This window comes from Apium graveolens, unplaced genomic scaffold, assembly GCF_009905375.1.
Source record: "Apium graveolens cultivar Ventura unplaced genomic scaffold, ASM990537v1 ctg4692, whole genome shotgun sequence".
In the NCBI taxonomy this organism is placed as follows: Eukaryota; Viridiplantae; Streptophyta; class Magnoliopsida; order Apiales; family Apiaceae; genus Apium; species Apium graveolens.
The window spans coordinates 11,617-22,237 of NW_027418646.1; the positions used below are offsets into that span (position 1 = coordinate 11,617).

The 10,621-nt window shown below is 34.2% G+C and overlaps 1 protein-coding gene across 2 annotated transcripts; it reads left to right on the forward strand.

The window, feature by feature from the left end:
* The first annotated feature begins 1,556 nt into the window (after positions 1-1,556).
* Positions 1,557-10,610, forward strand: LOC141702154 (replication protein A 70 kDa DNA-binding subunit B-like). Of its 2 annotated transcripts, XM_074505857.1 has the most exons (15): positions 1,557-1,732; positions 2,587-2,729; positions 2,802-3,075; positions 4,831-4,918; positions 5,007-5,131; positions 5,257-5,474; positions 5,562-5,719; positions 5,979-6,273; positions 6,359-7,164; positions 7,740-7,837; positions 7,950-8,042; positions 9,245-9,542; positions 10,126-10,194; positions 10,278-10,397; positions 10,516-10,610. In XM_074505857.1, the coding sequence occupies exons 2-9, from the start codon at positions 2,589-2,591 to the stop codon at positions 6,485-6,487; spliced, it is 1,428 nt and encodes a 475-aa protein (XP_074361958.1). In that variant the 5' UTR covers positions 1,557-1,732; positions 2,587-2,588; the 3' UTR covers positions 6,488-7,164; positions 7,740-7,837; positions 7,950-8,042; positions 9,245-9,542; positions 10,126-10,194; positions 10,278-10,397; positions 10,516-10,610. The 2 variants fall into 2 exon arrangements, with proteins under 2 accessions (XP_074361958.1, XP_074361959.1); XM_074505858.1 differs by lacking the exon at positions 7,950-8,042.
* The last annotated feature ends 11 nt before the right edge of the window (positions 10,611-10,621 follow it).

Genomic DNA, 10,621 nt, shown 5'->3' on the forward strand with positions numbered 1-10,621 from the left:
CTTTCTACATTGATATGATCCGACCATGTATATTCCCTGTCGAGTATGAATGAAATGAGAGGTGAATGGAGAAGATTCTTCATTAGTGTTTGAAAACATTGATTTCATTTCAAATCCGAGATTTCAATTCTAGAATTTGAAATCCAGGATTTCAATTCCAAATCTTTTGTTTGGATATTCAAGAAATTGTAATTCAAGAAATTGTAATTCAAGAAATTGAATTTCAAAATTTTGTTTTAAATTTTTCTTAAAACTTAAATTTTTTTTAATTTTCTCGGAAAATTGAAATATTTATTTTATTTTATTATTTCAAGATAAATTTCCGAAATATAATCCCCAAAAGAAAATTTCGAAAAAACTTCTTGATGAAAAGGTTCCCCGTTAAACATTTCCTAGAAATTTTTTCATTCTAGAAAATTTTCCGAATAAACATTTTCATCCAGAAAAATTCTCGGAAAAAATTTCCGAAGTTTTCGGGAAAAAATTTACTAAAAAAAATTCCGAAAAAAAATCATGAGAATTGATTTCCGGCAAAAATATTTCCGAGATGTTTCTCGGGAAAAAGTTCTCGAGAAAATTTCGCAAAACAAGTTGCTCGGGAAAAAATTGACGAGAAATATTCTCAAGAAAATTTTTCGAGAAAAATTTTTCGAAAAAATTTTCCGGCATAAAATTCTCGGGAAAATTTTCCGGGAAAATCTTCTCGAAAAAAATTTCCGCGTAAAAAATTATCGGGAAAAAGTTCCTGAGAAAAAATTATAGGGAAACAATTCCCGAAAAAGCAATACCGAGAAATATTCTCGGGAAAATTTTCCGAGAAAAATATCTCGAAAAGAATTCCCGGGAGAAAGATTCCCGATAAAATGTTCTCCGGAAAAACTTCTCGAGAAAAAATTGTCGGGAATATTTTTTGAGAAAAGTTTCTCGAAAAAAAAATCCGGGAAAAATATTCCCGAAAAAATGTTCTTCGGAAAAAACTCCCGTGAATTTTCTCGGGAAAAAATTGCCGAGAAAAATTTTTCGGGAAAAAATTTCCGAGAAAAAATTCTCGGGAAAAAAATTCCCGAGAAAAAGTTATCGGAAAAAAATTCTCGGAAAAAAATTCCTGGATAAAAGTTTATAAAAAGATTCTCGAGAAATAATTTTCGGAGAAAAGTTTCTCAGAGAAAAGTTTTCTGCAAAAAAAAATATTAAAAGAAATTTCAGTAAAAAAATTTCATCAGAAATGACATGAATTTTGTAAGTATTTCAAATTCAAAATTTTAAACTTATTGTGTAATTGGGTTGTATTTGAACAAAATCCATTTCCAAATTTTTGGTATTTGGCGAACAGCAAATTTGATCAAATTTAGGATTTGGAATGAAATCCATGTATCCAAACGGGACATCGACTAATCTATATATCTATATAAAGGAGGGTCACAGGTGTCTGACGTGTCACTTCTAAAAACTCCTATTTTCATATTGTGCTATCTCCCATCTCCTACTTTTTTCTATCATCATCATTATCATGAATCAAATTAATCATAATCATGATTAATTAATTGATCCATTAATCCATTAATTGATGATTAATAATACATACACCTTCCTGCCTCCCGGAATTAAAAGGTAACGCCGGTTACAACTCTTCATTTACCCGCATTTGCCCGCAGGTCGGTATATAAATGGTGCCGCCATGCCAGTGTTTGGTCTTCACCGGGTTATTTCACGGGACAGGCTTATCACGGAGGTAATGTTCTGATTATTACTTCATGTGTTTTTATTCTTATTGTTGTTTATTTATTTGTGAATCTAATCTAATTTATGATGTTGTTCATTTATCAGTTAATTGATGTTGTTGGTCTAATTTATACTCCTGTTCTCCTTTTTTTTATTAGTATATGTTAATTTGTTTATATATGCTTCTTCATTTTAGAGTGTTTGGTCAAGTGTTGTTATATGTTTAATTTGTGCTGCTTTTCTGTTCATATATAGTTTACATATGCTTTTTCGTTTTTGGGGGTTACCCCTATATGGTGATTATACTTTTTCATTTGTTATAAGCCTAAGTTCGTATATGTTAATTTTTTTTATATGCTTCTTCATTTTTGAGTGCCTGATCAAGTGTTGGTATAGGTTTAATCTTTCCTACTTTTTAGTTCATATATAGTTTGACATAAATTGTTGTCATATGCTTTTTCATTTTTAAGGGTTACCCCTGTATAATCACCATTATATTTTGTCATTTGTTACAAGCCTAATTTTGCGCTTGGTTACTTTATACTTTATTTTGTATGGTTAATGGTTAACATCCTTGTAATTGATAATCTTTGTGGTGACATTAGCTATGCTCTGAACTGATGTGGTTTGATTAATGGTTAATGGTTAACATCCTTGTAATTGATAATCTTAGTGGTGACATTAGCTATGTTCTGAACTGATTTGGTTATGGAGTATGGTGATTAAACTTTGTCATTTGTTATAGGCCTAATTTTGCTCTCGGCTACTTTATACTTTATTTTATATGGTTAATGATTAATTTCATTTCATCCTTGTAATTGATAATCTCTGTGGTAACGTTAGCTATGCTCTCAACTAATGTAGTTATGGAGTTTTCTTACCTTTCCAACATTGAGGGTGATGCGGAGGACTGGTTCATTAGAGTTCGCGTTTGCAGGCTATGGGATGCTGTCAACACAAAGGATAACAGTTTGCTTAGCGTGGATATGATATTAGTCGATGAAAAGGTGTTAAATTCTTTCACTAGCCTCATGTTTTTGATCTGTTATTTGTTACATCAGCTTCCCTTTTGATTATAGGAGAATCTTATGCATGCTGCTATCCGTAAGCATTTGGTGTCTCGGTTCAAGCACCGTGTGAGCGAGGGCCTGGTCTATAGCCTCAGAAATGTGAGGATTGCGGTGAATGCCTTGCAATATAGGCCCCTGGCTAGCAATCAAAAGCTGCTTTTCCTGCCAACAACCGAGATTGTCCAGCTAGACGAGGGTGTTATCAGCATCCCCAGGTTCGGCTTTCAGTTTGTTGATTTGCCCAAGCTTCAAGAACGCGCTGACGACGTGACCACTCTCTCGGGTAAATCTCTTGGAATAAGCTTCTATTTTTGTTTTAGCTCTGGATTGAAGTTAAATTTGCTAAAAAATCAATTAGTTTGGTGTTGTCATGGTTTGAGATAAAAGAGTGGTTATTGACATAAATACCAGAATAACTCCTCTCATACCTGAGTAGTATAAGAACAATATAAAATTATATAGATATTACTTGGTGTGGTTCGATTTAACTGTAATGGAATTAAAACCTTTTGCTTATTGTTATTATTGTGATTTGTTGGTACTTAATCTTAAGGCATGCTATATAAGATCAGATTATTTTGCCTGGTATTTACGCTTGCAATCTTACAAGCCACTTATATAAATGTGGCTTGGTTTGGTTCAATTTAAGTTGGCTATGTTTCATATATACACTGAAATTGAAGTTGATGAACCATTGTTTGCTTATTTTAGCCTTATTCCCTGATATGCAAATAATTGCAGAGGTTTTGTATATTTAATATATATATCCCATCCTTTATTGATTATGTTGGGGTATAATAGACCTTTCCTTATAATATTTATAAATGGTTGTACAGGTGTCATTTAAGCTTCAAAATAGCTAATTGTTTAGCCACTTGATGGCTGATATCATTTGTAAAACCTTTTTTCTTTTAGCTGGCCTTTTCTTAGTTTTCCCAGACATCAATTACCCAAACTTTGAATGGAATTGAAACCTTTTTCTTATTGCAGATATTGTGGGCTGCTTCTATGGTTATGACGAAGTTGCAACCTTTTGCTTATTGTTAATATATTGATTTGTTGGTACTTAATCTTGAGGCATGCTATATAAGATCAAATTATTTTGCCTGGTATTTAGGCTTGCAATATAACAAGCCGCTTATATAAATATTGCTTGGTGTGGTTCAATTTAAGTTGGTCAGTGTTTGGTCAAGTGTTCTTATAGGTTTAATTTGTGATGCTTTTCTGTTTTTCTGTTCATATATAGTTTACATATGCTTTTTCGTTTTTGGGGGTTACCCCTATATGGTGATTATACTTTTTCATTTGTTATAAGCCTAAGTTCGTATATTGTGGGCTGCTTCTGTGGTTATGGCGAAGTTGCAACCTTTTGCTTATTGTTAATATATTGATTTGTTGGTACTTGATCTTAAGGCATGCTATATAAGATCAAATTATTTAGCCTGGTATTTAGGCCTGCAATCTTACAGGCCACTTATATAAATGTTGCTTGGTGTGGTTCAATTTAAGTTGGTTATGTTTCATATATACACTGAAATTGAAGTTGATGAAGCACTGTTTGCTTATTTTAGCCTTATTCCCTGATATACAAATAATTGCAGAGGTTTTGTATATTTAATATATATCTCATCCTTTCTTGATTATCAATTATTGTTGTTGATCTAATTTATACTCCTATTCTCCTTTTTTGTTCGTATATGTTAATTTGTTTATATATGCTTCTTCATTATAGTGTTTGGTCAAGTGTTCTTATAGGTTTAATTTGTGATGCTTTTCTGTTTTTCTGTTCATATATAGTTTCCATATGCTTTTTAGTTTTTGGGGGTTACCCCTATATGGTGATTATACTTTTTCATCTGTTATAAGCCTAAGTTCGAATATGTTAATTTTCCTTCTAATATTTATAAATGGTTGTGCTGGTGTCATTTAAGCTTCAAAATAGCTAATTGTTCAACCACTTGATGGTTGATATCATTTGTAAAACCTTTTTTGTTTTACCCAAACTTTGAATGGCATTGAAACCTTTTTGTTGTTGCAGATATTGTTGGCTGCTTCTGTGGTTATGGTGAAGTTGAGGTTGTCGGGGCTGGCTACAAAAAAAGGGATATTAAAATTTTTACAGATTAGTAAGTGGGAAGTACTGACTGAAATTTTGGTTTGGTTATTTGACAATATATTCATGCTGCTATGTTTAACTCCTTACTATTACATTAGCTCTGTCACTAGCACCGTCACTTTGTGGGGGAAACTGGGCGAGACGTTTGACCCCACACTATATATTGGAGAAAGCGCACCCTACGTTATTGTTGTCTCATCTGTTACAGTGAAGACCTTTCAACGTTAGTGTTATGCTCCTTCGTAGTACAAAAACATCTTCAAGCCGTAAACAATATTTCTTTTTATATTTTATATGACATTTTTAGATAGTTCTGCAGTAACTATAATTACCAACTATGTCATGTAGGTGCTCTCACTTTTGCTACAACTAGCGCTAGCAAAATTTATGCTAACCCGGATGTGGAACATGTCTCTTCTATAAGGGAGAGGTTCTCGGCCTTGCCGCCAAGGGTGGTGGCTATAGAGGGTTCCGCTTCTGCCAAGCTACCTCCCGAAGAAGCGATGTTTGTTAATAGGATGACTGTGGAATCCCTGGTTAGGGCTACATGTGATGGTGAACTGAAGGTTTATTCCAACCCCCTGGTGAGATCCCCCAAAATTTAAAAATTACTTCATTTCTTCTCAAACATTTTTGCCCTTAACATGTGGCAGGTTGGTGTTGTGACCTTGAAGGCAAACATAACTGCCATAAATAATCGCTTTGGATGGTACTATATATCGTGCAAGTCGTGCGTGAAGAGGTGCACTCTTCGGGAAGGGATTTTTGTGTGCAATTCTTGCAAGAAGCCAGTTACCCTCCCTCTGGCCATGTAGGTTGAAATGTGTATTATTAGTCAGTCGGCTAGATTCAAATTTTAGAGTTTTGTTTTGGTTATCGCATATAAAGTATAGGCTGAGCATATAAAGTGGGTGTTATGGTTTACAGTGGCCCATGGTTTGTGAGGGATTTTCTAGGTTAGAGTTTTCGTTTCTATTTGCGAGCAAATGTTAGTTACACATAGTTATCTTGGTACATAATTTTATGCACATGCTAAGAATTGCCAGCATTGAATTTGCTTTTCCTTTCAGGTTTTGCGTTAATCTACAAGTGGAAGATCGCACCGGGACTACAACTGTTGTTCTGCTCAATTCTACTGCCGAGCGTTTGCTTGACACCTCAGCCAACAAACTGATTAATAAAATGCCTGCAGGAGATACTTCTGTGCCCCCGGAGCTGGAAGCCCTTGTGGGTAGGGAATTTGTCTACAAGTTGAAATTGAACAAGTATAATTTGGTTGAAGGGCTGCAGGACTATGGTGTATCAACAATTTTCGTCCCAGTGGATGAGCTAGAGATTGCTTATGAAAAGAATGCTAAAGCACAGGTAGACCATCATGTGCTTACATTCTGCCTTAAACCACCCTGTTATATAATACAGACAATGTGTTTCTTATTGTCCTCTGCTGCAGGCTACACCTGATGTTGTGGGCTCTTCAGCTGGATCTGTTCTGGGAGGCGGCAATGACCGGAAGAGGAAGCTATCCCCTGTTGCGGAAGCTGTTGAAGCTGCACCCGGAGGCAATAATGGTGCCTCTTAGGCCAAGCTCCAGTATACTTGCTGCATCAGCATAACATTAAAATAAGTATTGCTTTAGTTTTTCCAATAAATGGTTGCTCACAGATGTTAAATTTCGCCTTGTAGTGGTATGAACTTTTTATAATCCACAGACGCAGACAATAAAACACAATTGGTTTGCTCATTATTTCTTAATTTGAATTGAAATCAAGCTTGACACTTCCCTGAATATTGTGTGGCCCATTTTTACTTGAATATTTTCACATTTGAAACAAGCCCTACATGGATATAAACTTTCCTTAACATTTATTCAGGTTAGGCTTTCAGAAATCAAATGCATTTAGAACATAATCCTTTATTTAGGGTGTATACCAAGTTCATATCACTTAGGGTGAAATGAATTCTACGAGCCCAAATCAATTCTGGGGGCACCTTGGTAGCCTAGCCGTGTGCCTATTTCTTATTAATGCATAATGCAGTAGCAGATGGTTGCTAATGAAAATAATTATTTTCAGCTGGCTATTTTATTGTTCTACATTCCTATTCTCTCTTATCCGCCGATGCAGTGCTAGGGTGCATCTGCAAGTGTCCGGTTACCATTAACTTGCACTTCAATGGTCTACTTAAATAGTAATCTTCTTATCATATATGCGGGGCTCAAGTTCAAGTCATATGTTTGATAAAAGTCCATAATAAAAGGTAATTTCTTGTGTTTAAGTACGTTACTCTGATTTTACAATTCGTGCAGGCTATGCATTTGTTGTAATGTTTCGCTTAGATATAAAGTTAACTTAATTTAAATAATATCATTTTGGGTTCTTTGAATTACTTGAAGATTTGTGTTGGTTGTGATTATGATTTGTAGTATGAAACTGCGACTGATAATATTAATGAATGTCAGTTAGTGAGCTAGAACTTAATTTGTCATCCCAAGAAAAGTAGGTCGGTGAAGGAGTACGGATATTGGTTATTTACCATATTTAAGTAGGCCGTAATTTGTTTAGCTTTTCTTATATTTAAAATGGACTAAATTGTATCATATTAGGTTCCCATTACAAGTATATGATGATGCCTTTATGTTAAGTAAATATGCTTTTGGAGGATGAATACGGGCTTGTATGATTTGAACTTTAACCCGTGTGATTATTTTTTAGAGGGTTATATATCTTTGCAAATGTTGTGCCTGTTTTCCCACTCAGCTGGAAATGTTCTTATCCTTACCTGAGTTTGTGGAATTATAATATTAGGTTGAGATTTTTCACACCTTTGTACAGATCCAGCATTCTTGTAGCTCAGATGCTCAGGGACACTCGGGAAGTTTCATTAGATAGATATAGACTTGGTGGTTTCAGGAGTTTTTGTGTTGTGAAAGGTGCTTATGAATTTCTAGACAATTTACCATTTCTTCCTTCTTATTTTTCTAAACCTGCAATTTCTGAAGATGTTTTTTATTGTCAAATTTTGACTCTCCAAACAATTTACAGCCTTCAGTTTGCGGCACAAATCAGAATGAGATTACTAAACTGCTGTTCCTGGAGACTTTACAAATCAGAATGACAGTAATGAATTGCTTCATTGTTAGCCTCATATCATATCTCTCAGTATATAGTTACATTTTTATGCTTCTTGTCTGTTTACTTGGATACCATTAAAGTATGGATTTCTTCTTAAGACACTAAGTTGCTGCATTTCTTTGATAAAAATAGGCATGTACAAAAATACAACTGCAAACTAAAACCCCCCAAATAATGCACCAAAAAAAACATACCATTGGTTATTGGCAATAGACTATTTTAAAAACTAAATATAAATAAATTTGAATCAAGGCTCATATTGTTAGATTCAGATTATGTACAATAAAATGTAAATTTTAAAGTTGAAAAAAATAAGATATTTGAATGGAGGCTCCCTATATATTAGAATCAAATTATTTAAGATGTTAGTAAACTTCATTATTGGAATCACATTATTTAAAATATTGGTGGATAATAAATCTGTGTTGCCCTCTGTCATAGAGCATCTCCAACCATAAATACAGACATATATTCATATTATATTTATACTTAATATTATATATGTGTTAAATTTTTTATTTCATATTTATTAATTTAACTTTATGTAATATTAAGTGCCAACTATGATTTTTTTATTAATCAATTTTATTAATTATTTTAATAAAAATTACATATTTATATAAATACTGAGAAATTTAATTTAATCTAATATAATAAAATGTAATATACTTTAAATATAAAATTTTGTTATACATATAAGTATATGTGTTTTAACAAAATATAAGTGTCTTATTATAATTATATAATTATACATTCGATATTTTTCCATTAAAAAAATATTTTATTTTTACTTGTATATATTTAATATTTTAATTTATTTCCATAGATATACAATAATTTAAAAATATATATAGCATAATATTTTTGAATATAACTAACTAACAAATTTACTTTAAAAATAAATATTGTTGCCCTTCACCTAGGTCATTTGGTTATATAGTTTTACACCAAGATGCTAAATTAGTTGGGGATGGTATTTTAAACTTAAAAATATGAAGTGCAAAAAATTACATTTACATAGTTTAAGTAACTGTAAGCTGATAGACTCTTCCTCTTCCAAGTTCCAGTGCTCACACATTTGTTGACAAAATATTTTGTGTTCTTAATCCTACATCTTAAGGCGGTAATTGCAATAGGTGGACCTGATGGAGCCTTTCTTCCCGACTAACAATAATTATGGCCCTTTGGGTTCTGTGTACGTGCAGGATACATGTTTCCAGCGCTGGGTATCTTCGCTAGCCCGACATGAAAGAATTCTGAAAATTCGTCATAAACGGCATATGCTAGCTGACCCCCACAATAGGAGCGTTCACACTACTTTGCTGAGAAAAAGAATAGCCAAACAAGCAAGAATAAGAAGAAAGGTTGTTATCCTGAGTAGAAAGCATCAGACTAGCCAAGGACTGCATTACTTAACAGCACTACGTATTATGCAAGTGTGCTCGCAGCTCCTTTCACAAGTAGAGATCTCGCAGCATCGTACTGACCTAGCACCATTGAATGGTATTGTCCTTACTTTAAGCTATATTCATAAACGGGCACACTTCACTGTTCATTATACCCTGGGAAGACTGTTTCCTGACATCACAATTATAATGTCAACATGCTTGTAACATTGACTGGTTATTGGTATAGACCAGTCATTGCGATGCCCATTTGAGGTGCATGTTATCATATCCTCTGCATCGTGCTATTTTAGGTGTTTAAACATAGGGCCACTAGAGATCACCGGCCTGCAAGGTAACTTGGCCTTCTGTTCTTAGAAATGCATATCCAACTAACTTGCATATATCACGCATTTTTGCTGTTGTTAGTGGCTTATATAGCTCAAATAGCTTTGTATAGTGTAAACACAATCAACGACTTATAATCCAGTTATTTGCATCTTGGCACTCAGTACTTTTTACTCACACAATTTTGCAGCTGGCTCATTAGAGAAATACGCGACAATATCTTCACACATAATTCAAAACTAATCAAAATTAGAAAATTGGGCCACTTTAGATGAACTACGTGTAAAATTAACTTGGCCTTCTTTTACATAAAACATGCATATTAATCATTGGTGAACCTGTTTCAAGCGCAGGACCTTCTCTGCCAATGCATCACACACCGGCCAAACGTCCAACACCAGAATCTTCCCAATCTCTATTAGGTATTTTAATGCACGCTTTGAAGCCTAAGGCTCCAGCTATTTATTTTATATTTAAATGATTCTGCTGGTATTTTTACTTCCAGCACAAAGGGCCAAGCAACCAAGGATTCCATGGCTCACATGCTCGGCCAAGTGTGCCCTAAATGGACCACAATCATCCACTGATGCAGGACCGAGCAACACCCCGACAAATTGGGCCGCAGGTACTGGTTAAACCAGGTTTTTTAGTTACATCAGCCTTTCCGCATCAACCATGCACAACAAGCATATCAGCTTCATTTTTTGTTGTTAAAATGTTGTTCACTTCCTGTATGACTATAGTTGAGCGAGCACTCCCGTCATATTTGGGGGCCCCCAAGCACAAGTGCAAACATTGTGGTGCTGCTCTATGGTATGAAGAGAGGATTAAAAGGAGCAGACACACCTC